Source organism: Heteronotia binoei, chromosome 11, assembly GCF_032191835.1.
Source record: "Heteronotia binoei isolate CCM8104 ecotype False Entrance Well chromosome 11, APGP_CSIRO_Hbin_v1, whole genome shotgun sequence".
Classification (NCBI taxonomy): domain Eukaryota; kingdom Metazoa; phylum Chordata; class Lepidosauria; order Squamata; family Gekkonidae; genus Heteronotia; species Heteronotia binoei.
In genome coordinates this window covers 20,842,444-20,870,247 of record NC_083233.1, presented here as the reverse complement: position 1 = coordinate 20,870,247, position 27,804 = coordinate 20,842,444, and the positions used below count along the sequence as shown (strand labels likewise).

The 27,804-nt window shown below is 42.4% G+C and overlaps 1 protein-coding gene across 1 annotated transcript; it reads right to left on the bottom strand.

Moving 5' to 3' along the window:
* Positions 1-1,559: 1,559 nt before the first annotated feature.
* On the bottom strand, positions 1,560-26,110 carry APOOL (apolipoprotein O like). The gene is made up of 9 exons (XM_060249611.1): positions 25,986-26,110; positions 16,497-16,601; positions 15,131-15,250; positions 12,535-12,589; positions 11,634-11,732; positions 10,474-10,565; positions 10,096-10,209; positions 6,674-6,845; positions 1,560-3,021 (listed from the first exon to the last, which is right to left on the bottom strand). Exons 1-9 carry the CDS (start codon positions 25,995-25,997, stop codon positions 2,924-2,926), a joined length of 867 nt encoding a protein of 288 aa, XP_060105594.1. The 5' UTR covers positions 25,998-26,110; the 3' UTR covers positions 1,560-2,923.
* Positions 26,111-27,804: the final 1,694 nt, after the last annotated feature.

Sequence of the window (27,804 nt, the reverse complement as noted above, 5' to 3'; positions counted from 1 at the left end):
AATTTTTTAAAGGGCATGGACAAACACAATTAAAGGGTTTTTTTTAAAACTTAAGATATGCTTAAAAGATTAGCACTCTTGCAATATTCTGTTTATTTAACAGTTTCTGATAACTGACACCTCTCGCTCTGAATTATTGCATCAAAATCTGGGGACAGTGTCTGTGCTGTAGCAGTCTTGAGTATGCTGTTCAGGTGTTTGTAAGTTGCAAACCTACTTTTGATTTATTGATATTCATTACAGAAATCTAATGGTCAATGCTTTGAGCCTAAGACCCAAGGGGAAACATGAAATGACTAGGCATTGTGAGCTTTTGCACATAAATTGCTTCATGTGCTGGCCAGCCAATGGAGAAAATAGAGGCCTTGCTCTGTAAGCTGTGCAACTGAGCAAGCCTGACAAAGCAAGCTGTGATGCAGAAGGAAGCAGATGGCAGTGAGTTGCTCACAGGCCCGATAGGGGCCCTTTGGGGGCCTGATCCGGCCCTCGGACCACCTGTTTGACACCCCTGCACTACAATTAAACAAACCACTAAGCAAGAGCATTCATTCCATCTTAAGGTCTAACCTCTGTCTTCCTCCTTTTATGTGTAATCCAGGGGTGGTCAAGTGCTTTTCTCAGGGCCCAATGTGCTTTCTAGTCAACAGGAACTGGCCCTTACCTGGATGGTCCAGGCTAGACTGATCTAATCAGATCTTTAAGCAGGGTTGGCCCTGGTACTACTTGGAAGGAGCCCAGGGTCACTAACACAAAAGCAGGCAATGGCAAACCACCTCTAATGGCCTCATGTCTTGAAACCTTCACAGGATCAACCTAAGTTGGCTGCAACCTGACAGCACTTCCTGCCACCAGGAACTGGGAAGAATGACTGAGCTTTATTACAAAGTTTGCCTTGCATAGCCAGAAGAGCTTCATAAGCATGGAGACACAAAATCTCAGATTGCTAGCGGTCACCAATGGGGGCCACCGTGGTGCTTTGTGAAAGGTTCTTTCAGGAGTCAGAAAGGCAATGAAACAGTCATCCAGGCCTTTTCTTTTACAAACTCTAAGTACAAATTTTACAAATTAATTTCTTTACTAACGCATCTTGACAGAATCACTGGGCATCCCAGTGTTGGATCTGATTTTGAGAGTTGCTCCTTCCAGGTTTGAGAACTACTTTTTGGGAACAGACTTCCTGAACACACATGAAGGTGCCTTGTACCGAAACAGACCTTTGTTCCATCAAGGTCAGCTATATCTACTCAGATTGCCAGTGGCTTTCCAAGGTCTCAGGCAGAGATGTCTTCCACTTCATTTACTGGCTGGTCACTTTAACTGGAGATGCTGGGGATTGAACCCGGGACCTTCTGCAAACCAAGCAGAGGCTCTGCCACTGAACCACAGCCCCGCCCCTCCCCAGCCTTTTCTTACACAGCAGAGCCTTGTATTATTGCATAATTAGATGTTAAAATAAGTCAACCCAGCAGGAGTGTAAGTGATGTGTGCTTCTTCCGTAATGACCAATGGGAGAGATTTACACATTTCTCCTTTTGGGAGGATACCAGTGACTTCCATAGTTTCTTCACTGAAATTTTTTTAATTCTGCTTTTTCAAATACAAACTGGGTCCCAATAACAGAACATACAATCCAATATGAAAGCCAAAATGGTTCTCTGAGAGGGAGTTCTCAGCAAAACGAGGGAGTTCTATTGGCTGCTCCTTCCTACCTCTGCATGCTTTGGACGATAGCTAGATAAAGAGGGAGGGGGGTTTCAGATGGCATGTAGCATCAACACAACCTGTGCTCCCAAGCTCACAATAATATACAGGGCTTTTTTTGTAGCAGGAACTCCTTTGCATATTAGGCCACACACCACTGATGTAGCCAATCCTCTAAGAGCTTACAGTAGGCCCTGTAAAAAGAGCTCTGTAAGTTCTTGGACGATTGGCTACATCAGGGGTATGGCCTAATATGCAAAGGAATTCCTGCTAACAAAAAAAGCCCTGAATATATACAACCACACATGGCTAGTTTAATTCTGCATTCAGATCCCTCCCTGCATCTCAAAGCCATTTCTTATTGGTGCTAGCTAAGTCAGTAGAAGTGGACACCAGCATCTCCTGCAAAAGAACTACAAATCCCATGTTCTTGGGGTTTTTTTACCCACAATGCAGCAGAAACCCATCTTAAGCAGTCACCCTAAACCCATGGCTTGAGCTAGATCCACTCATTAGAGAGTTGTGGGGACAGCTCAGGCATCCCTAGAGAGGCAATGCTCCTTTGCCCGTTATGTGATTAAATACAAAAAGCAAATGCTTTTTCCTGTAAATTGTAAAACCACTCTCGTATGCAAGCCCTCTAAAATTAGCATCATATTGGAAATGCCATTTATAATGTAATGCAACCATTATCCGTAAACTACCATTAATAAGAGCTGCGTTTTCTTCCCCCTTCTCTCCTACTGTTAAGCAAAATGTTAAAAGCCAGCATGGTTGCAGAACATGATCATTTACGTACAACACCCCCGGATAAGAAATCAGATGAAGCAGGAGACAGAGAGAGAGAAAAAAGAGTGTTTAAATACTTCTCTTTTACTACATGGATCTGAGCAGAAGCAGCAGAGCAATCTATTTTGCATTTACATTAACTGCCAGCATGACAACAATCTCATCTGAAGCACTCCCGATACCTATAAAAATGGTCTTGCTCTGTGTATCAAGAGAGTACGTTCCAGAAATCAGAAAATATTTTTTTGGGTAGCAAGAAGTGGTAAAAAATTTATACAGTGGCAACGAAGGACAAGTAAATTAGCTATACAGGGATGGTTAAGAAAATACCTGATCCAATACCACCACATAAAGTACACTTGCAAATTTGCTTTATGCTTCCAGTTTAATGTCCCGTCGTTGTCATATCCCGAAGACAGGACAGTCTGGTGTGTTAGCTTCTGGTGCTGTACATGTCTACATCTTCTGGGTTGGACTGGCCGTGGTCCATGAGGCTGGGATCATGTTTAAACTTTGGTACCTTCAACACATCTATTAAATAAAGAAAAAGTGTCAAACTCATTTGTTATGAGGGCCGAATCTGACATAAATCTGACCTTGTTGGGCCGGGCCATGTCAGATTGGGCCAGGACATGTGTATATCTATTTAAGGTAGCAGAGATATAAATTTTATAAAGAACACAGGCAAACACAAATATATATTTTTTAAAAAACTTAAAACATGCTTAAAATGTTAGCACTCATTGGTCTTAAAGGTGCTTTCTTTGTATTTCTCCCAGGGAACTGGGCAAAGGAAGCTCTGGCTCTTTCCTTCCTTCCCCAGGAGACTTTTTTTTTGGGGGGGGGGAGGGGAGCCTCAGCCAATAGAAGGAAGAGAGGCATGGCTCAGCAGTTCTGCTGTGCAACTGAGAGAGCCTAGCACAGTAATAACAACAACAACAACATTTAATTTATAGCTCCGGGCGGCTCACAACATAATATAAAATACAAAGATTACATAATAAAACAATAATCTACAACATTATACGATTTCCTTAAAATTCCCTTAAAACCATCTAATTAAAACCAACAATTTCATATGATCGTACTCGGTGCTACATTTTCAAAATTTCCGATCTTACTCACACAAGTTTTTCATAACGATGGTACAGCAAAATCTGCATTAAGAAAAGGCCAGCTGAAAGAGGGTAGTCTTGCAGGCCCTGTGGAACTGGGCAAGACTCCGCAGGGCCTGCACCTCTTCTGGTAATTGATTTCACCAGTGGGGAGCCATGATTGAGAAGGCCCTTTCCCTTGTAGTTTTCAGTTGGGCCTTCTTCGGCCGGGGGATTATCAGTAGGTTTTGTGAACCTGATCTCGGCACCCTCTGGGGTACATATGGGGAGAGACGGTCCCTAAGGTAGACAGGTCCTCGGTCATAAAGGGCTTTAAAGGTAATGAGCAGCACCTTGTAACGGATCTGGTACACAACTGGCAGCCAGTGCAGCTCCCGCAGCCTCGGTTGTATGTGCTCCCACTTAGGGAGCCCTAGCAGCAGCCTGGCTGCCGTGTTCTGCACCAGCTGCAGTTTCCGGGTTCGGCACAAGGGCAGCCCCATGTAGAGGGCATTACAGTAGTTCAACCTCGAGGTGACCGTTGCATGGATCACTGTTGCCAGATCGTCACGCTCCAGGAAGGGAGTCAACTGCCTCGCCCGCCTAAGATGAAAGAAGGCGGATTTGGCAGTGGCTGCTATCTGGGCCTCCATTGACAAAAGGCTCCAGTAGCACCCCCATTACCAATGGCGCCCCGTCAAAAAATGGTAGGGGGATTTCTCCTCCCAGACCCCCACGGCTCAGGCAAAGGACCTCTGTCTTCGCTGGATTCAACTTCAGCCTGCTCAGCCTGAGCCATCCTGCCATAGCCTGTAACGCCAGGTCCAGATTTTCTGGGACACAGCCAGGCCGGCCGTCCATCAGTAGATAGAGCTGGGTGTCATCAGCATATTGATGACAACCCAGCCCATACCTTCGGGCAATCTGGGCAAGGGGACGCATAAAGATGTTAAACAACATCGGGGAGAGAACTGCCTCCTGTGGCACCCCACAATTAAGTGGATGCCTCTGGGGCAGTTCTCCCCCAATCGCCACCCTTTGTCCCCAACTGTCAAGGAAAGAGGAAAGCCATTGCAAAGGTGACCCCTAAATCCCCTTGTCAGCGAGTCAGTAACCGATGGTCGACCATATCAAACGCTGCCGATAGTCTAACAACATCAGCACAGCCACGCTGCCTCGATCCAGATGTCTCTGGAGATCATCCACCAGGGCGACCAGCACTGTCTCCGTCCCATGGCCCGGACGAAAACCAGACTGGTGGGGATCTAGCACGGAAGCGTCATACAGGAAACTCTGCAACTGTAACGTTACTGCCCTCTCAATAATTTTGCCCCAAAATGGCAGATGTGAGACCGGCTGATAATGAGCCAAGTTATTCCTCCTCCCTTCCTCCCCGAGGGAGGAGCCTCAGCCAATGGAGAAAATAGAGGTTTTGCTCTGTAGCCCCTGTGCAATTGAGCAAGCCTTGCAAAGCAAGTTGTTATGCAGAAGAACGCAAGATATAGGGAGAATGACGCAGTTGACAGTCAGTTGCTCGGGGGCATAATAGGAGCCCTCTGGGGGCCTGGTTTGGCCCCTGAACTGCATGTTTGACACCCCTGCATTACATGCATCTTCATCTATAAAATTGTTTATATACTCCCACCCACAGAATGGATCCCCAGGATTGCATTCAAAACGCAAAAGATTTCATCGCAATGCAACATCACATGCCAGCATCAGAAAACCAACAGCATTAAAACCAGAGGGGCCAAGCTTGCTTAACATAAGAGCCACACAGAATAAACATCAGATGTTTGAGAGCCACAAGACATGAACGTTAGATGTTTGAAAGTCACAAGACTAGAAGAAATGAAGGCAAATAGACTGGGGAAGGGGAGAGAGGTGGAAAGAAAGAAATTTTAACTTTAATTGCATTCTCCAAGCCACCAGCTGGCTTGGCTTGGTGAAGGGATTTAAAGAGAGAAATGCCTCCTCCAAGTTGGCTGATGGGGCAGCGGGGGCTTCAAGAGCCACACAATATGTGTGAAAGAGCCACTTGTGGCTCCCGAGCCACAGTTTGGTCACCCTTGATTAAAACCAACATCAGATTAAAACAATCATTAATCATCTTGGGCCAGACCCTATGCAACACTGAGTGCCCATGTTTGGATTCCCTGTGTGTGTAAATGCACTTCTAGAAGTAGCCATCAGTGGACCTGCATCAGGGCTACAGAACTAGAAATGGAGGGTTGATCTTTCCTCCCTCCACACTGCTTCCCAGTTAAAACTGCCTCCCACCCACCTGCTTACGCCCTCATCAGGAAACAGAGGCACAAAAACATCCAGGAGGGATTTTTGACTGGGGAAAAAGGAAGAAGGGAACTTAGCCCTCCAGTGCCACGGCCTTGGTTCCGCATCCTCCTCTTGCTTTGCCCCAAGGCTGCTTTCTATAGTTCCAAGTATGTGCTTTGGGGATCCAAACAAAGATCTCCACCATCTTGTGTGGTCTGGAGTTTACAGATAGAGCAGCATAACCTTTAAGAGCCGCAGTCAAATGATCTGGGCGAAAGCTTTGCAGAGCACCAATTAGCCTGGCACCCTCTGATTGGTTAAGATCTTCAGGAGAGGACATGACATGTTCAGTGAAAAAATCAATAGAGGTCCAGGTCACCATGGGTTGAAAGCTACTCCATACACACGGGGCGTGGGGGTTGGAAGGGGCCTTTCTTGGCCGTCTAGCTCAACCTTTGGTCCAGTACAGGAAATCCAAAGCTAGAGTATTTTTATTTATTTACATATTATTTATATCCTGCCCATTCTATGCAGACTCAAGGCAGCTAACAACATAAAATACACAATAAAGAATAAGCAATATTAAACCAGTAAAACAATCAAAATAAAATTACAATGGTGCTACTTCACCTGTTCAGGAGGATCATGTAATATTTTCCGTCTCAATTCAGAGAAGGAATTCCTTCTCAATTTTCCTTCCATTCAGAGAAGATGGCTGTCCAGCCTCTACCTAAAAACGTCTGGCAAATGAGAGCCCCACCCCAAGCCACTGTACAATATACTACATTACTGACGGTATTAATTTTCTTTCATACCTGATATGACAACTGGCACCTTTACTTCAGCTGCTGAAGGCACTGAATTTGACTCAAAAACAGTTTTCCCTGCATGAAATTGTGTCTCATGTGCTTTTGCCTTTTCCTCTGATTCCGAAGCTGCCGTGCAAGGTTCTGAGATGCTATGATCTGTTCTAGAGACCGAAGCTTCCTGTAGGAGGGCAGAATTATAGCAGGACAGAATTGTAAAAGAGCCAGACAAAAATTTAACTGTTTTACACACGCTTTGTGGCAATGTACTAAACAGAATGGCTGCTTAATACAGAACTTCTAAACCAGGGGTGGCCAAACTGCGGCTCGGGAGCCACTTGTGGCTCTTTCACACATATCATGTGGCTCTCAAAGCTCCCACCACCACATCAGCCAGCTTGGAGAAGGCATTTCTCACTTTAAATCACTCCCCCAAGCCAGCCACTGGCTTGGAAAATACATTCAAAGTTAAAGTTGCTTTCTTTCCCCCTCCCTCCTTTCCCATCTATTTTCCTTCCTTCCTTCCTCCCTCCCTCCCTCCTCCCAAACATTTAAGGCTCATGCCCTTCAGCTCCCAAACAACTGACATTTATTCTATGTGGCTCTTATGTTAAGCAAGTTTAGCCACCCCTGTTCTATACAGTATGAAGAAGGTCAACTGTCATTAGAAATGGCTTCAAAACATCTCGAGCATCATGAGAGCCACAAATGAGAACCAGTTTGGTGTAGTGGTTAAGTGCGTAGACCCTTATCTGGAAGAATCGGGTTTGATTCCCCACTTCTCCACATGCACCTGCTGATGTGACCTTGGGTTAGCCACAAGTTCTCTCAGAGCTGTTCTGCTCAAGAGTAGTTATTTGAGAGCTCTCTCAGCCACACCTACCACACAGGATGTCTGTTGTGGGAAAGGGAAGGGAAAGGAAGATGATATTGCATGTCTCAGAGTGACTCACAATCTCCTTTACCTTCCTCCCCCACAACAGACGCCCTGTGAGGTGGGTGGGGCTGAGAGAGCTCTCAAAGAAGCTGCCCTTTCAACGACAACTCCTGTGATAGCTATGGCTAACCCAAGGCCATTCCAGCAGCTGCAAGTGGAGGAATGGGGAATCAAATTCAGTTCTCCCAGATAAGAGTCTGCACACTTAACCACTACACCAAACTGGCTGTCACTGTGTGCTTGTTACTTTGCTAAGGTATGTTTCTTTGCAGCTTGTTTGTTCCAGTTCTTTATCAACTTTGACTGAGAGAAGCTAGCCAATCTTATTTTCATAAGACTTATTTTTTATGCCAGTAAGATGAGGACAAGGACAACTCAAGGACAACTATGCAAGAGCTATGGCTGACCCAAGGCCATTCCAGCAGCTGCAAGTAGAGGAGTGTAAGCCGCTCTGAGAGTCCTTAGTAGTGAAGGGCAGGGTATAAATCCAAACACCAAACAGGGTATAAAGCACCACCACCACCTCCTCTTATGTTTTTGTACAAACACTGGAGCTTGTGCTAGTGGTCTCTAAATGACGACATGGGAAAAGGTAGAATGAGCCACGTCTTATGGACAAACCCCAAGCCTTGAAAAAACCATCCATCATGAGTAACAATTGTTTTCAGGCCACTAAGCAAAAAAAAAAGGCCTTATTAAAAGTCCTTTACTCCAGTTTGGTGTAGTGGTTAAGTGCGTGGACTCTTTATCTGGGAAAACCGGGTTTGATTCCCCACTCCTCCACTTGCACCTGCTGGAATGGTCTTGGGTCAGCCATAGCTCTTGCAGGAGTTGTCCTTGAAAGGGAAGCTGTTGCAAGAGCTCTCTCAACCCTGCCCACTTCACAGGGTGTCTGTTGTGGGGAGGGGGGGAAGGTAAAGGAGACTGTGACCACTGAGACTTGAGATTCAGAGTATACGGCAAGATATAAATCCAATATCGTCATCATCTTCCTGGGCCAAAAATGAGAACAAAGGGTTGGACTAAATGAGACTTCTGAGTTGAGTGTTCTTCATTTTCCTCTGTTTCCTTTTTAAACAGTAGCAGTGTGGGAAGATCACGTGGGACAACAGCATGCAAGGGGAAAGGGTGTGTGCATCTGTTAACCCCTCCCTTCCTAGCACCATTTTTCCAACCTGAAAGAGCTTTGCCTGCTGGGCACAGATGTGATCACTGTTATACCTGCACCAAGGGAGAAAAAAATACGTCCGCTGAGCTGCTTCAAGTTGAGAAAACGGTGCAGGCCAAAAGAGTCAAGGTACCCTGGAGGCAATGAAAACTGATCTGCTCAAGCCCTTCACAGCTTAAAAGTTAACAGGATCCCAGGAAAGGGAAGCTGGGAACAAGGAAGCAACCCGTGGACTTGTATCCCCTGACCCTAATATCCTCTTACTTGCCACTCCAGGATATGATGAGCTTTTAAAGCTGTGGCCAATTAGAAGCTAAGAGCCCTATCAGAAGGATTAATTAGGACTTGAGGAAAAGCTCTTCCTCTGATCCCAATTAATCACAGCTTCTGAAGGACTCTTCCACATAGCCTCTAACAACCTGCACAGTTTGCAGCCATGGAGGATGGTGGGACCCAGGTTCTGCAGGGTTAGCTTCTGCTCATCTAGCTCCAAATCTCAGCAATCAAGGTGACTGTGCACTACTGAGGTTTTTTGGGAATATTTCTTTTTTGCCTAATATAATAAATGGTAGGCTTCCTCTCAATTCTTAACACCTAGCACATTATGTATTGTTTTTGTAAATCGTTTGCTATATGCATTCAATGATCTAAATTGTACTCTTGTAGGTTGGATTTATATTATTTGTTTTCCCTATGTTCCCCGTGTTCCCCTTGTGTTGGTTTGGGTTTAATATAATAATAAAATTTAAATGGGGAAAAAAAAAGGACTAGGTGATCTAGGAAACTACTCATCTGGACCTGGAGCTTAGAAGTTGCATACTATGATGCTATAAGCCAGGGAAAGGCAATCTTCTTTGCCCCGGGTGCTGAAAGAAATGAAGCACTGATACTTCAGCGTGCCAGCAAACAAAATGGGGCAGGTGAGTGGAAGACAAGGGTTGTTTCCTTGGCCAGACACGACTGAGGAAGCGAAGCCCCAGGGTTGCTGCTAGAATCTCAGGGATATACCTTGGATGTGGCTGGTCTAGGAGATGCTGATGGGCTTAAGGCACACCTGTTGTCTTCTGTACCACTCAACCCCAGCAGTGCTGCCAGTTCCTCTGTTGCATGGGCAGAGATCTGGCCCTGTGTTCCAAGCAAAATGATCTGGTTTGCCAGGGGTTGCCCACCACCCCAGCCTTTGAATCTCAAAATGTGTTTCAGTGATGCAAGGCATCCACAAATGCTAATTTTTGCACACATGTTTCAAAGGCAACACAGATCACTGAAAGGTGCCTATATCATGACACTAAAAGTTCACTACATTGTGTCACTAAAAGAGCTTACCTCAGCAACTTTATCCAGGACGAGGGGAACTTCTGCAGTGGAACGTTTGGTCCAGAGCGATCCTATTGCTTCATAGGTTTTGTGGCTTGCAGAATAAAGCTTTTTACCCGTTACCTAGTTTAAATTTAGACAAGTTACTGTGCTGCACAACCGATTTTTAAAATATTCCTGCGTAAGCAAGACTAATTGATTTCTACGATAAAGGGTGCGATTCACCCAATAATGGAAGAAAAACTTTGCAATTATAGATGGCAATCTATTAGAGGTTTTTCAACTTATCGTTTAAAGTTTGACTTAACCAGGCATGAGACTTTTTTTTTTAAAGGTGGTCCTTGAAGGGGAATACCAGCAATTTACACATCATTACGGAGAGTTTACCTTTGCAACAATTACTGACTGAGCCGGGTAGCAAAGAGATATGCACAATGTGCAGAGCCCCACAGGATAAGCAATTTTCTTAAATCTGGATCCTGCAAAAAAAAAACCCACACAACAATATGAAGAATACAGAAACAAATACAAGAACTTGTGGACACTCAATGAAATTGCTGAACAGTCGGGTTAGAACTGATAACAGGAAGTACTTCTTCACCCAAAGGGTGATTAACACATGGAATTCACTGCCACAGGAGGTGGTTGCAGCTACAACCATAGAAGGCTTCAAGAGGGGACTGGATAAATATATGGAGCAGAAGTCCATCAGTGGCTATTAGCCACAACGTACTGTTGGAACTCTGTTGGGGGAAAGGGATGCTCTGTATTCTTGGTGCTTTTTTGGGGAGGAGGGGAACAGTGGGAGGGCTTCTAGTGTTCTGGCTCCACTGGTGGACCTCCTGATGGCACCTGGATTTTTGGCCACTGTGTGACACTGTGTTGGACTGGACGGGCCATTGGCCTGATCCAACATGGCTTCTCTTACGTTAACCATACTGAATAGAACAATTATATTGAATGTAACTTTGCTAGAAGCCTACCACATTAATCCCTTGTCTTCTCATGAGAATTCTATTAATTCCATCTGATGCGCTTATGGGAGTTTGTGTGTGAATAGGTGTCTCTATTCACTTACGTGGAGATAATCCACATGGGTGATCGAAACTACTTAAATGAATGGGGTCTGTCTCCCACAGGAAGTCCACAACATTGATGGGCAAATACACAGAAGAATTCCACACGTACCATTTACAAGTCAACAGCACTGCTTGTAAAAAGAGTTTGGCTGGGTTAGTCTCTGGAAAATACTAACTGATTTATAGTCTTAGAAATAGGTCTTTGGAGGGGATTTTCAAAGAAAGAATTTTAAAAATTGGGTACATGAAAGCAACAGCAACCCGTTCCTTAGCCATGCACGTGGTTAGTGAAAGTCAGTTCTGCATGGAAGCCTCTGCAGCTTGTATGGCTGCTTCGGGTAGAGATACTGTTGCCACAGTCAGGCAAGTTATTCTGGCCTGGTTAACCTGGTCTATAATATGAAGTGTGGCTTTTTATTAAACTCACATTTTTCCATTCAAAGAAATCAAGGAACAGGCCCTCCTTACCTTTCCTGGCCAGGACTAGCCCAGTCAGTCCTGAGAGTGTAACTGCACCAACTTTTGGAAGAAATTCTGGAGGGGGATTCTTCAGATAAACATATGCATCTTAAAAATAAAGAACAGTATAATATTTGAAGATTTTTTTTCTCCCTTGCACTTTGGGAATTTGCATTATTACTTATAACAGCATGCATACGCAGAGATTAAAACAATTATAAATACTAACCATGTAATCTATGGACAGTGGAGCAATGCTTTAAAAAAAAAACCCAAAGAAAAATCACATCATATCTTCCTCTGACTCTTTATAATCCCACCAATCAAAGAAACTTGTCCGGTGGACACGAGACAGGGTCTTTTCACTGGCAGTCCCATGATTATGGAACAACCTTCTCAGGGAGGTACATGGCCCCCTCACTGTCAAGGAAGCTGAAGACAGTTTTATTTAGAACTGCATTTGACTGACTTATTATTTAATAATAGGCCTAACTGGAGTTGTAAAATCGTGACCTTTTAATGTATTTTTATAATTGTTGCTTCATTCATATTGTTTTCATTCCCTTTTTATAATTGTTTTATTTATACCGTAAGCAATACTCCCTCTAAACTGTGGAGCTTTGTGAGCGAAAATTCTACTTTGTGAACTACTGGCATTAAAGTTGTGAGCTACTGCATAAATTAGCTTGCTCTGGGGCCATTTTTCCTGAGCTAAGACAAAAATGCGTGAGCTTAAAGGCTAAAAAACTGTGAGCTAGCTCACACTAACTCAGCTTAGAGGGAACACTGACTGCAAGTCACCTTGAATTCTGCAAGGGACAGGCAGCTAATGAAGGTTTTCAATAAACAAATAATCCGGTTTATGATTTACATGGTCACATGTGAATAGAGAAAGACTATACTCACCCACCTTTTCCAAACTGTATAGAAGATATTACTCCATTTTTTACGAAGAAATAAGCATTCTGCATAAATAGAACAAAGTACAGGGTTTTTCCCCATCTGAACTCTATGTTAACACTCAGAAATTCATATCTTTCATCTACAAATATCAAATTGCTATCTTAACCAAAGCAGGAGCAACAAAACTTAGGAAAAAACTTCCCATTTTATAACTATTCTTGAGTTTGATGTGAAAACGGAAATTATTTCCCTACAAAGACTGCGTATGACTGCACTGAGCAGTCAAGGGACTGGATCTTTTCAAAAAGATCCATGTGCATGGGGGGCAATTTTGACCAATTCACCTGCCCACAGCAGCCCCCCAACACCACTCTCATGGTGCTCCAGGGGAGTCTCCTGCCTCCCAGGAGCAGCATTTGGGGGGGGGGGGGTATTTTGGTGGGGAAGTCATGTATTCATTCACAGAAGTTTTAGACTGGATTCCAGAGTATCTTAAGTAAGCTGGTGGTACCCTATATATCAGTGCAACCTGCCAATATCCATTAAACCAAAGCAATATAAAAAAAATCCACTATTCCCTAAGAATCAAAACAAAACAAAAATTGATCAGGATCCAAATAGAAATGTGGAATTTTTTTTGAGTACATTTTCCTTTTATTTCATATAAAAACATGCAAAACTTTTTAACAAAACATCAACAAATAAAGTAGTCTGTAGAAATTGAGACAATCACAGTAATGCATGTATATATGTGAACCAAGGACCGTCTTGAACAATTGTGTAATACAATACATAGCTTTCCATTCCAAAACTTAATTAGATTAATACAACACTAAAGTTTTGTACTGAAGAGGCACTTTACACATAGCTGTGTTGGTATGTTCGAGGGATTCAAAGAAACAGTACCATCTTTCAACAAATTCAGTTTTGAATAGAGGAACTTCCTGCTGCTTTATTTGCGAGGCCAACTTATCCATAACAAGCACATCCCAGACTTTTAAAAAATGTGGAATTTTTAACTTATCAATCCCAAGGCAACACACAACAAGCCAGCGTAACATCTCCTTTTCTTCCCATTACTCTCTTAGAAACATAAGTAAGAATAAGTATTATTCCATTGAATTCCTCCACTGTAAAATTCAACTAAAGGTAGTCCCCTGTGAAAGCACCAGATGTTTCCGACTGGGGTGACATCGCATCACATTTTCACCCAAGACTTTTTAATGGGGTGGTTTACCATTGCCTTCCGCAGTCATCTACACTTTACCCTCAGCAAGCTGGGTACTCATTTTACCAACCTTGGAAGGATGGAAGGCTGAGTAAATCTTGAGCCAGCTACCTGAACCCAGCTTCCACTGGGATTGAACTCAGGTCGTGAGCAGAGCTCAGACTGCAATACTGCAGTTTACCACTCTGCACCACGGGGCTCTTCTAAAATTCAACTGCAGAGTAAGTAATAGGATGTCTGAGGTTTCTGTTTTGAGTCCTTGGAATGCATCAAACTTTTAAGCACCAGAAAGTGACTAAAGTCAAAACCCCTAGGGATGAAACCCCAAACATATAAGTGCCTGCCTGGAATTGTTCCAACTTTCATGACACACATTGACATATGCCAAGAAAATATACCCTTGATTGTGTTAAGAACTAAGGTATGTATTTCAAGAGGGTTAGTTTTCATTTATGCAGCATAAACTTTCTGTGAAAACAGCTGTACTGAAAAGTTTAATTCAGACCACAAGAGGTCACCCCTTTCCCTAGCTTGGATATACAACAAATAAATACTGTGGTGGGTGCAAAAGGTTCTTTAAACTGATGAGTGTCAAAATACTTGAGGCAAACATGCCACTAAAACCAAGGACAGGAACATTTTTCATACTTGCCCAACCTTCCAACAACAGGACAACATCCTATGCAAACAACAGCAAAGACTTGGATTCTCATGTCTACATCAACCCCTCCCTCCAAATAGAGGACCTCTAATCCAAAGAAGTTTTGAGTGAACTTGCTAACTAGTTTGTGATGCTTTAGTTGTTTCTAACAAAGAAGAATTAGTTTTATACCCCATCCTTCACAACCTGAAGGAGTCTCAGATCAGCTTATAATCACCTTCCCTTTCCTCTCTCCACAACAGACATCCTGTGAGGTAGGTGGGGCTGAGAGAGCTCTGAGAGAACTGTGACTGGCCCAAGGTCACCCAGTTAACTGCATGTGGAGGAGCGGGGAATCAAACTTCAGTTCTCCAGATTAGAGTCCATCACTCTTAACCACTATACTATAGCTGGCTCTGTATTACCTGAATGTTGCGTTTAGATTTTTTAACAGAGTTACATGACTATCCGCAGTGGGCTCAAAACATATTAAAGATGTTTACTCCAAGGAGTTCTTGTTGGGACAATTTTTTTTCCTCTTTCTGTTTTTGAAAATGTTTCTTCTATTCTCAAGTCCTTGTCCAGACTGAACTCTTTTCAAGTTGAATCTTACTGGAAATAGTTGGACTAAATAAATCCTGTTAAATCTGTAGAAACCCTCGCTGTTCCAAAGCAGCTCTCATTTATCCAGTAGCTCACTTATGGCTGAACATGAATGCCCGACCATCCTCTTACCTTGCATCCATTAATATAGTAACTTGTTGATGTCCGTACAGAAGAAATCCCAGTTTGCAAGCGGCCAGGCTGTTCATCAACATACCTTGATTTCAGAGGGGGTGCATTATAAACAGAAAGCTGGAGGGGAAAGAGGGGAAAAAATCATGGTGAGAAACACAATGAAAATGGCTAAATGTCTTCCAGGACATAACGTGTCCTGTTTCATCCCCTGAATGGAATGAATGAACTTTATTACAGTCATAGACCAATATAAAAACTACAACACATCATATAAAACCCTCCTAAAATACCTAAGATAGTATAAAATACTCTCCTTAAAAAAAACATAAAATACAATAAAATACTTAAACATTTCCCCACCTATACAATCCAAGATAACTAAAATATAATTTAACCAATTTTAAAATTCAAGTCAGTTCCAATTTATATAAATCCTTTAAATCAGAGTATATAAAAACATTTATAAACTAAAATTCCAAGAGGTCATACAAGACATGCAGTTTCTTGTTTCTTAGTATGGAACTTCACAAGATAATGGCAAAATTTGGCTATCTGTCTAGAAATAGTTGGACTTGCATCCACCAAAAGTTTCTCCAAACATGCCTCATCCGCGTCTGCCATTGGTTTAACTACAAACGGGGAAACAAACCTATCCCTCTGTACTTGGTGGAAAGGGCATCGAATGGGATTATCTTTTCTGCCACCCCAATCCACCAATCACTTTGCTCATGGGATAGCTGGCAATTCAGGCAAGCAAACGCTGCTTCATATAAGCAGACATACGAGACACGGCCAGCTATCTCCGTTTAAACCAGCACTAGAATCAGCCACTGATCAACATGAGGATACAGTTGTGAGGGTGACAGGGATAGAATGTGCATGAGCATTTGGATACAGATTATCTAATGAAGGGGTTTCTATCTTCAGACATCCCCTTCCATTTCAAAATGTCAGCTGAGCCCTCCATAATCCATCAGAGAACTCTGGCAAGTAACAGGATTCCATGGAATGCTCTATGGTACATCTTCAGTTAATACAGGGCACTATGATCAAGACTTGTTTGACGTAATCACTTTATATGAACTAAGAGTGTGTCTTAGAACACACCCTGAACAGTATTGGAACAGGCCTTCAGTTCCAAAGAAGACAGGTGAGAGCTGTGCCCTCCACAATCCATCAGAGAACTCTGGCAAGTAACAGAGGATTCCATGGAATGCTCTATGGTACATAAATAAAACCATTCTCCATTCTACTATCCTGTTCTGCTTCTTCCGAGATAAAACTCAAGAGGAAAACGTTAGCTATGTTAGATGCAACCATGTATTTTCTTTGCAGATGCTCAGTGAGCTGTTACCAAACCTACCTGATGGGCTTTAACTGGCTGGGATTTCGGCTCCTCCTTTGCTACAGCATACACGTTAACAGAAGCACATGCCAAAGCGGCGGGGACGGCTGCCCATTTTGCCATCTGGTGGCAGAGAAATCAAGAAAACACAAGCAACTGCTTAAAAAAGACATCATCTTTTATTCATCACAAGTCAAGATTTATTTCAGCAATATTATCTATCTGCTCGCAAAACACAATGGGCTATTTCATTTTACAGCAGACTTGAGAAAATGGGAGCGTTCAAAAGCACCGTCAAAGTTTCTCAAATGGGTTGAGGAAAGGAGGTTCGAATTATATTAACGGTTCATGCCAAGCAGGTTTGGATGCAAGGCAAGTTACTTACCATAGCTCCTGTTTCCTGGACCTGTAATCTGAAAACCACTTATTGGGGGAAATTATTTGTGAAGTGGTGGTAAGCAATTTGGTGCAGGAACCTGCTTTTTTGATTTATGCTGCTCCATAAAGCATCATGTGCAGTGACGATGCCACGGCTGTAATACATCATAATGCACTGTCAAAATGTGTCTGTAGAAATCTTTTTTGTAAAAAAGAAAACTGATTTAAAAGGCCACCCAATATTAAAGTGATGCTAATAATGAAATAAACTGTATCTGGAGCTTTTAAAAATTGTATTTTTTTTATATTGCTAAAATAAGATCTATGCATGTAACTCTAGGGTTTTACATAACCTTGACTGAGGCCAATACGCATATATCTACTTTCTTACCTAATCACTTCTAAGAGTTCAGAAAACCGATTGCACAGGTTTCTAGACCTCAGGATGAAGAAGTGGAAACAGAACTTGAACAGTTTCAAGTGAAGTATCAGTCTGTAATTTGCCATTCACTCCCCATTAAGGGAATCTCCCCGGGCCCTTCTCTTTCCAAATACCTCATTCTTTCTCTGCCTCCGCAGTCTTAGTTCCTGTCAGGAAACTTCTTAAACTTTCATCTCCAGTGATAGATTCAGGTGGGCAGCCGTGGTGGTCTGAAGCAGAAGAATAAAGTTTGGGTCTGGCAGCACCTTTAAAACCAACAAAGTTTCATGTGCTTGCACACCAAAGCTTATACCCAGAATAAAACTTTATTGGTCTTAAAGGTGCCATTGGACACAAACTTTGTTCTTTCATCTCCAGTGTTAGAAACAGGTCTCACTATTTTTGCAAGCAGGATTTGATTCACAATACAATTCTCACTTGTATTGTGAGAAATGTCTTTCATAGGACTGCAAGTCGGCTATTTCTGACCTTGGCTGTATCTCCTGTGCATTGTTTGGTTAGCCATTTAAAAAAATATATATTGTTTTTGTTTTTATTTTTCAACATTCTCAATGTTTTTGGCTACATTCCCCCCCCCCCATTATACTGCTTTAAATTATTGCAGAAAGGTGCCTTGGGAACAATGTGCTTGAAAGGCAGAAATATTTTTAATAAATCATCATCATCATCATCATCTTTATTATACCTTCAACATAGTGATTTGAAAATCTGGGGGGGGGGGGGAACGGTTGTTGGGGGAAGGGGGAATTTCCTAATGGGAAAAAAGGGAGTTTTAGGGAAGCACTGCAAGAAAGTCCCTTTTTTTCTTCTACTGCTTTTTAAAGACAAGATTTTAGTTACTAGGAACGTATTGTGTGAAGATTTTTGTAAGAGAGTCCACAGCATTAGACAATGATGATTCCTCTGCGTACTGATGTATATATTTTCAAACATGCATTTGTTTAAACATGACTAATTTTGTCCACCTTTTATATCCTATAATGTGTGACAGCGCACTGCTGAAAAGTACGGTGTTTTCAATGTCATAAAGTTAAACTAGATATTCAAATATAGGCTTTCTGGTTTATAACAACTGTGCGTGACCATTTCTGTGCCAGTATGCTTTTTCTTCTTCACTACAAAATTTGCACTTTCATTCTTAACTAGCATTTCTTCCCTCATCTCAGATGGCAGAAAGTGAGACAGTACGGAGCACAGCTGTTAGCAGTTCTCCCTCTTTCATATCGGGGACATTCATAACTTTGCTTGTATGAAACCAAGGCATTTATACATTTATATTTCATAAATATGCCATAAATATGTTCAGGCTTGATAAGCAAGTAGAAGAAGAAGAAGATATTGGATTTATATCCCGCCCTCCACTCCGAAGAGTCTCAGAGCGGCTCACAATCTCCTTTACCTTCCTCCCCCACAACAGACACCCTGTGAGGTGGGTGGGGCTGGAGAGGGCTCTCACAGCAGCTGCCCTTTCAAGGACAACCTCTGCCAGAGCTATGGCTGACCCAAGGCCATTCCAGCAGGTGCAAGTGGAGGAGTGGGGAATCAAACCCGGTTCTCCCAGATAAGAGTCCGCACACTTCACTACTACACCAAACTGGCTCTCCAAACTGGCTCACCAAACTGGCAAGTACATATTGCATACAGTTCAACTTCCCCAAAATGTCAGAGTTTTCAAAGTATATTTTCTTCCACAGCTTCAAAATGTCTGTAAATTTTAAATGCCAGCTGTTTACTTAACAAAAATAGCTGTTTACTCTCCTCGGTAACCTCTGCATTCCTCAAATACAGAACAAAACTCTAGATTGCAGGTATGCAATGGAGATAATAGTTAAATAAGTACCCTAGCTTAACTGGTTTGTGAATCAAGATCTCTGTCCAAAAGAATTTATATCTGTTCCATCTTTACAACCTAAGAGTCCCCCAGCCACCACGCAAAAGGATCAAATTAGTTACAATGGAAAATTAAAAAATAAAACAGACTCACTGGGTTGCAGGAATAAAGAAGCAGACAAATGAAGCAGCAAAGATGAAAAAGAACAATAGGAAGGTTACAGGTGTGTTAAACGCATGGAAGACAATGTTACATAAAATGATACATGAGCCTGCAAAAGCAAGTATTGTTAACATTTTTTTTAAATGCAGAAAAGCAGAGGGTTGTAGGAGTTTTTAAAGGGTAATAATGAAGAGAATTAGAGAATACATATGATTTACACTAGAAAGCATGTAATACACAGGTAAATACACAGAATCAGACTCACAGATCACATTCAGACATGACGACAAACAGAGGTTTGTGTGTGATGCATGTGAACACAACCTCTGCTTAACCCTAAGGATGCACCTCACTCCTCCCCTTATGTAGTTAAGTCAGTCTATAGAGAGGAAACACATTCCAACTTGTGTAGGCACCTGAATGCAGATGTCGATATGAACTGGAGTAAAGAAACCTTTGGATCATGCCAGAGATGAGGGGCAGGACATTTTCCAGTGCTGTATTTTTTCGTTTAAAAGAATAGTTTTAAATGAAAAATTCATACCACTGCCATTATATTATTAGGCAAGCTTGGTGGTTTCAAAGTTGTAATTAGATATAGTCTATCCTTGAAGTAAACTCAAGAAAGTCCCTTTGGTACAAATTACCGCAGCTCAGTTATTCTTGGGAGCTAGGTGGAGCATTCATATCACACCAGTTCTGCAGTCACTCCACTGGCTGCCCAGCAGTTACTGGGTTCAGTTCAAGGTACTGGCTTTGGCTCCTCATATCTGCAAGTGTGAATCCTCCTATGCTCCGCCACAACAGCATTATTCATCTGAGCAGGGCCTTCAGGAGATGCCATCCTGCAAATGGGCAATATCGACAACTGCTGCCCATATATGAGCCCTCTTTGCTGTGGCTTCCACATTAGGAACAGCGTGCCTGTGGATATCAGAAAGGCTCCCATGCTTCTGTCATTCTACAGACTATGTAGAATTGTTCAGAAGCACATTCTAATAAAGGTATAACAAAATGATTCAGGAAGGCAACTTGACAAAGGGAATGTGGACTGTACCACTGTCTGTAGGATGTATTATATGCTTGTGGTATGTATTATCCTGCTCTCACTGTATTGCTTTTTACTTATTTAATACAATATTCTGTATTGTTTAATGTGTCACATCTATCCCTTATATTTCAAATTTTGTAATCCTAGTCCTATAACATTGCTAATTGGGTGTCATCCCCTAGACTGCATTGATTTACAACTAATACTGTGTAAACTGACTCAGGGGAAGTGAAATGGTATAGTATAGTCCAGGGGTGGCAAAACTGCAACTTGGGAGCCACATGTGGCTCATTCACACACATTGTGTAGCTCTTGAAGCCCTCACCACCCCACCGGCTGGCTTCAAGAAGGCATTTGTCTCTTTAAATCACTTATTCCAGCCAACCCAGCTGGCAGTTCGGAGAATGTATTTAAAGACAAAGTTGCCACCCTTCCTTCCTTCCTGTTATCAAACAACTGACATTCATGTCTTGTGGTTCTCAAACATCTGACGTTTATTCTATATGGCTCTTATGTTAAGCAAGTTTGGCCACCCCTGGTATAGTCTGATCTTGCCAGATCTCAGAAGTTCAGCACAGTTGTAGCTGGATGGGAGACCACCAAGGAAGACTTTGCATAGGAGGGCAATGGGAAACCACCTCTATTTAATCTCTTGCCTTGAAAAACAATGGAGTTGACATAAATTGGCTGTGACTTGCAGGTATTTTACACACACGTGCGCGCGCACACACACACACACACAACCTGCCTTGAGTTTCAGTGAGAAAGGTAAATAAACGTTCTTAGGTGACACTCCCTAGGAAGGGAGTATGAGGGAGTACATGTATGTTTTGTTGAACTGTAAACCAGAATAAAACAAATACACATAGTAATCCGATTTTTTTTAAAATCATGCTATGAATTCAAACTAAGCATGTCTAAACAAAACTGAAATTTTATTTCTATGTCTCCTTGGTTATTATTCCAGTATTAACCCTTCTGCATAAAGCACTGAATCAGTATGACTAACATTTTGACCATAGCTATGTTTTTTTTTAAATCAAATATTCAAGTTCAAATACTTGTTAGCAGTGGAATACAAAATTAACATATTTTTAAAAAACATGTTCACGAAATAGAAAAAAATGTGCTAAATCAAATCAATTCTTGAACAGCACTAATTGGTTTCTTTTGGAAGTCAATTGTACAATGATTAATGCAGTGCTACTGGGCATCATTTCACTGCCCAGTAATTATTTGGATATAGATATTCAGGTTTTATTGAAAAACTGCCACCCTCAGCCAGATGACAACAGTGAAATCCTGCTTACGGACTTTGACTTTGTCTTGTTTTTACTGCACCTGGAGAAGCTCAGTCAGGAGTTTGACCCTTTAACCAGCCTTGCTTCTCCCTGTCATCCTAAACAGATCTACACCGTTCTAAGTACACCAAAGTCTGTGGAAGTTGCTCTTCTCAGAATAGCCCTGTATGTCTTATGAAGAAATAGAAACATATTTAAATTTCAGCACGAGCCTCAATGAGATCTAGAGCAGGGGGTGTCAAACATGCGGCCCAGGGTCCACGAGCAACTGGCTGTCATCTGCTTCCTTCTCACTCTCTCGCTTCCTTCTGTATCACAGCTTGCTTTGTCAGGGTTGCTCAACTGCAGAGCAGCTACACAGCAAAGCCTGTTTTCTCCATTGGCTGAGGCTCCTCCCTTGGGGAAAAAGGGGGAAGAGGGAGAGCTTGCTTTGCCAGGCTCTCAATCACACAGCAGAGCTACTGAGCCAAGCCTATTGGCAGAGGCTCCTCTCCCTTCTGATACTCAGGGAAGAGTCAGCCCAGTTCTCTCAATCCCATGGGAGAGACAGAAAGAAAGCACCCTTAAGACCAACGAGTGCTAATGTTTTAAGCATGTTTTAAGTTTTTAAAAAATCTTTAATTGTGTCTGTCTGTGTGCTTTATAACATTTATATCTCTGCTACCTGGCCTTACATTTTATGACATACATGACCCGGCCTGACAAGGTCTCATTTATGTCAGATCTGGCCCTCATAACAAATGAGTTTGACACCTCAGTCTAAAGCTTTTCTCTGGCTGAAAGTTGGTTTGCATGTTCAAGCCTTCATACTGATTTTAACACATGTTCTTCTAGTGCACCCCATTTGGACCAGAAAGACCCAGATTCATGTAGCTCTCTAACCAGATTCATGAAGCTTTCAGCCTAGCTTATTCCACAGGGTTTTCTAAGGCTAAAATAAGGGTATATTGGATTACCTGTTCAGAAAACAGTGAGGTGAAAATATAGCACGAGTAATAAAGATGAAAAATGTTTAAAACATATTTTGATAGCCCACTGAAACAAGGGCACATTTTGCATTTAAGTAGTAACAACAAACATGCAATGTACTTTAAACACGGATTGATGCTAAACTGCAGTACCTTGCCAGCTGTAGCAAAGCTACAGTTTACATGCAGAAAGAACAAGATACAGGTTTAATGGGATGCACAAGGAATGTTCATTCAGAAGGAAACCACATCTCTTCTGCTAGCAAAATATTTATGATGTGAAACTCCAGCAAAAACCCAGGCTATAAGGAGGAATTTTTCAGTAACTACAGCTAATCCAAACATGGTATCTGTTTTTACCCTTCTAGTCACAAATTGCTATTCTGCCGGATCATTTTGCACTAGTGGTCGGTTTTTTACTGTGGTGGGATAACCATAGTATTACAATCATGATGCTGTCATTCAATTCTGAAGGTTGTTACACACATCATTCTCACTGTACTTTGAAGAGGGCGGCATTGCTGAGTTGCTACTCATTTTAAATTCCAACAGAATTCTGGGAAATGTAGTTCAATGATCTGGGGAGATCTGGGAATAGAACCTATCTCTTGCTCTTGTAACTATAATTTCCAAGACAGATGCATCTCTTAAAAGGTTGTAATGTATGGGTAACTTGCTCTGACAAATCTCTGTTTTTATTAACACCAGAACCACAAAGGTTCATATTTAGGCAGAGTCAAAGAAAAGCAATGAATGAATATGATTTTGGCAGTCCTTCACATTTACACAAAGAAGACTGATAAGAAAAAGTGGCATCCTTGAGGCCTGATCCTCTCCAATTGCAAAAAAATACCAGCGGGACAAAAAGACTATGATAGTTATATTTTTTATTTTAAAAGACTAGATGTGGTGATGGTGGAAACTGAGAGATACCCTGGTAGAAAGGAACAGAGCCAGTGTTACTATCTTTTAGCACCAGAATGCCAAAATGTTTCTGTTTACTCAGGCTTTTAATTAAAGATGTTCATGTTTTATTACCATTTTAATAGTGTGTTTTAGTCTAGAAGCTGGTATTCATTTTAAACTGCTGAATTATCTATGTTTTTATGATCTGGCTGATTGTTTTATGCTGGGTTTTAATGTTTTATCTTTTTTATACTATGTTTTATTTTGTAAGCCTCCTCAGGGAGGTTACCTGGAAGAAACAGCATTAAAAATCATTTAAATAACTAAATAAAGCATGGAAGTCAGTGAGATGAAGAAGTGACAGAGTGTTAAACTAGAAATCTGGTTCGACACCCCTCACTCTGCCACAGAAGCCTGCTGGGTGATCCTGGGCCAGTCACACATTCCCAGCTAAAACCTACCTCACAGAATTGCTGTGAAGACAAAATGGAGCAGACAGTGATGTCAGCTGCTCTGGGTCCCCAGTGGGGGGGAAAGGCATAGTATTAATGAAGTAAATAAATAAATAAAGCCGAGAGTGAACAGCGCTGAAGTTTTGTGTTTTGAAGGCTCATATTTAGGCATATTCTTCAGCAAGGTTAGTTTCGTCAGTATATGATTGTCATCAGAAGGTATTTAAAAAGAGGGAAGGAAGGTTCCTCTACAACAAACATTAATTATGGAAAAGGGAGGCACTGGGCTTGATATGAATATTTCCCAAGGCACAGATATGTCCAAATAAGGAGGCAGAGCCAAGCCAAATGAAGAAAAGCAAGAACACAATAGTGGTGTCAGTAAAAAGAACATATTTTGGGGGGTGGCTCCCTACATAAGGTGACTGAATTCTTTATAAAGTGCTGTCTATGCACACGTCACCTTAGAGAGTTGTGTAGGAATCAAGACAGGTCTCTGCCCTCCAAGAGTTTACAATCAAAAAGAAACAATAAGAAAATAGCAGACAGTGAGGATGGAAAGATGCTCGTTGTAGGAAGAATAAAAGCATGACAGTACAGGCCATAAGATGATTTCTTAAAAAATAAACCCTGCAGAAAGGATTATGAAAGGAAAAGAAAAGAAAATAATGAAATACTGAAAGCTCCAGCTGGGAAGATCGATAAAAGGAAGACCACTTTCACAAATGCCTTCTTTATCCAATGCTGGAGGCCAGCTGGGGCTCATGGCTTTCTGGAAACCATCCCCAACTCCATTCTTTTCCATGTTAAGACCTTACCCCTGAATCCAGAGCTGGCAACCAGCCTGACAAAAGAGGACTGCCAATTCTCATACATCAGCCACTAACTTTTAATTTGAGCATGCTCCCCTCTTCCAGATATTTTTGTATCAGATGAATAATATATTTGCTTTTTTTTTTCAACCAGTCAGTTTTAAATAATCACCATCTCACTCTCTTTTTATTGTTAAATATAACTAGCACTTTCAATAAATTACAGTATATGGGGGGTATTTTTAAACCAAACATCCAGAAAAATAATCAGCCCACAGCATGACCTGTTTTTGCAGAACAGCCAGAGTAATGTAGTAGCAAGAACTCTGGGGCTCAGGGTTGGGGAGACCTGAGATCAAATCCACACTCAATAATGATGATGTTGGATTTATACCCCTCCACACACTCTGAATCTCAGAGCTGCTTAGAATCTCCTTTACCTTCTCCCCCTGTGAGGAAGGTGGCGCTGAGAGAGCTCTCCCAGAAGCTACCTTTTTCAAGGACAACTCTGCCAGAGCTATGGTTGACCCAAGGCGATTCCAGCAGCTGCAAGTGGAGGAGTGGGGAATCAAACCCGGTTCTCCCAGATAAGAGTCCACACACTTAACCATTACACCAAACTGCATGGACCCTGGGCCACCTACTCTGCTAGCTCACTCCCAAACCAGTCATGATAAAATGAAAAGGGGAGAAGCTGTGCAAAGGTCGTAAGACGAATGAATAGATATGCCGAGCTGGAGGAAGAAGTTCAGCTCCCCACTTTGCCCAAAAGTTTGACGGGTGACCGTAAGCCAGTCTAACTATCCTCTCTTTTTATGCCCAGCCGACCTCACAGGGTCGTTGTGAGGATAGACAGAGGAGGGGAGAGGCACGCGCGCCACCCAGAGCTCGCTGAAGGGAAAAATGAGAGAGTAAAAGCTACAGCTTTGGGTGTGAAGAAGTCAGTAACTACACTTTTCTCTAGGGCGGGAGTTCAACACTAATGCTGCCTAGTGGCGACTCGCAAAGCAGAAAAGGTCGGTTAACGCAAGGCTACAGGGAGCGGGCACTCTGCACACGTTCAGAGACCCTCGCGGCTCTTCCGTTCTACGAAGCTCCTATGCCGTGGCTTCAGCCTACCCGCCAGCTTCCCCGAAAGGCTCTTCCCTTCAGCGCCGCGGGAGAGAGGCGTTTGCGAGGGCAGCGAACAGACCGCTCCACTCACCTTGGCCGCCATCTTGGCCCCGCCACATCCTCTGAAGGAATCGCCCCCACCCGCGCCGCCTCGGCCGCGCCTGCGCGACACCTCAGAACAGGAGGCGGAGGAAAGAGAAGGGCGCGAGGATTGGCTGAGGCGGTGTCGTGACGTGCATGCCCCGCTTACACCCGCTCCAATCCTTCGCGTTCTGTCGCGTGGGAGGGAAATTTATGTTTGGAAAAGGGGATTCTGGTTGTTTTTTCCTCGCGCGTCGCGCTAAGTCTAAAAGGCGGCAGCAAAAAGAGGGCAATATATTCTTTTTTAATTTAGAGTCGTTACTTTTTAAAACGGTTCGTTATTTTACAGTGTAATTGTTTCGTCATTAATTTTTAGCACCGCTCTTTATATTTATTATTGTAGCCAGAATTTTTCATTGGGGGGGGGGGGCACAACCAGGATTTTCATTTAGGGAGGCATATTTTTTATTTAAATATATTATACACAATATAATGAATAAATAATACAGGCAAGCCATTTATCACTCAAAAGATGTGTGAAGTTTATTTTTTTAAATGCTAACCATTATCTATATAATGAATACTAGTATTAATGTTTCTGCTGTAATCACTTAAGACACTAACCATTGCAGATATGAAGACAAGCAAAAATGTTTGGTCTGTATTATAGATCCAGGTGGGCAGCCGTGTTGGTCTGAAGCAGTAGAACAAAGCAAAAGTCAAGTTGCACATTTAAGACCAATGAAGTTTTATTCACAAAAGCTTACATTCTGAATAAAACTTCGTTGATCTTAAAGGTGCAACTTGACTCTTGCTTGGTTGGTCTGTATTATGTTCCTCCAGTTGGCTGGCAACTGACACTAGGTCCCCTCCCTTTTTCACACTGCCTGGAGACTGAGCCTCTGGCCTTCAAAGCTTATAGACAAGGATTGTATTTCTTTAGCATGTTTATTGCACCCTAGAAAAGTTTATTGCCATTGCAAAACAGCATCAAACACATACAAAATATCTCTTGTAAGGTGTCGGGACTGGAAGGGGGGGCATAATGCTTTCAAAGAGGTTTGATTGGTAGGGACAGTATCCCTCAGGCCCACCCCCTCTCTACGGGCCTGTTGTAGCTTTTAAAAATGGAATGTCATTAGTCCCCACTCAGTCTTGTTGAAAGTTGCTGGGTGACCTGTAGACAGCATTCTTTCGGTTAGCTAAGGCAACCTCACAGGGTTGTTGTGAGGATTAAATGTAGGGTGAAAGAACTGCATATCCCACCCTGGGCACCTTGAATAAAGAAGGCTGTGGGTTCCCAGGTTAGAGTACTCAAAAGGTAAGGTCCTCTCTGCAGAAACAAGCTGGCTCAAAGCAACCTTTATTTGCAAGGACATAACTCCATGAAGTGTGACCTTCAGCTGGCTATAGGAGCACTGAACAGTGAAATTTACCTAGTCCCTGACAGAGCCTCAGTACCTGTGTTTAATCTCCAGCTCCAGTCCTGGAATATGTGAATGAATTATAACCAAACACCAGTGAATGTGCACAGTTTCTTTCCCTCATTCAAATAAGTCTCCTACCTCAAATATATCAGTTCACAGTGGACTGGTCAATCAGTGGTTTTCAGAAAGGGTAGCTGAAAGAGGAACATAGCGTTCGGAGACCTTGTAGCTCTTATTAACAGACACTGGAGGAAAACAACAAGGCAACAGCTCTCCCTTCAGGCCTCACTTGGAAGGTTCCAGCAGCATCTGAATGGCTACTTTGAAAGATAGAATTCTGAACTCCAGGGGGCTTCAGTCTGATCCAGCAAGATACATTTTAAGTTCTTTTTCTGGATTCAG

Bases quoted from the DNA above. Each gene is read 5' to 3' on its own strand.
- APOOL (XM_060249611.1), bottom strand. The intron at 10,566-11,633 runs GTAAGGAGGGCC...TTTTTTTTGCAG, and splicing joins GCTAGTCCTGGCCAGGAAAG to GATCCAGATTTAAGAAAATT. The intron at 10,210-10,473 runs GTAAACTCTCCG...AATTTAAACTAG, and splicing joins AGTCAGTAATTGTTGCAAAG to GTAACGGGTAAAAAGCTTTA.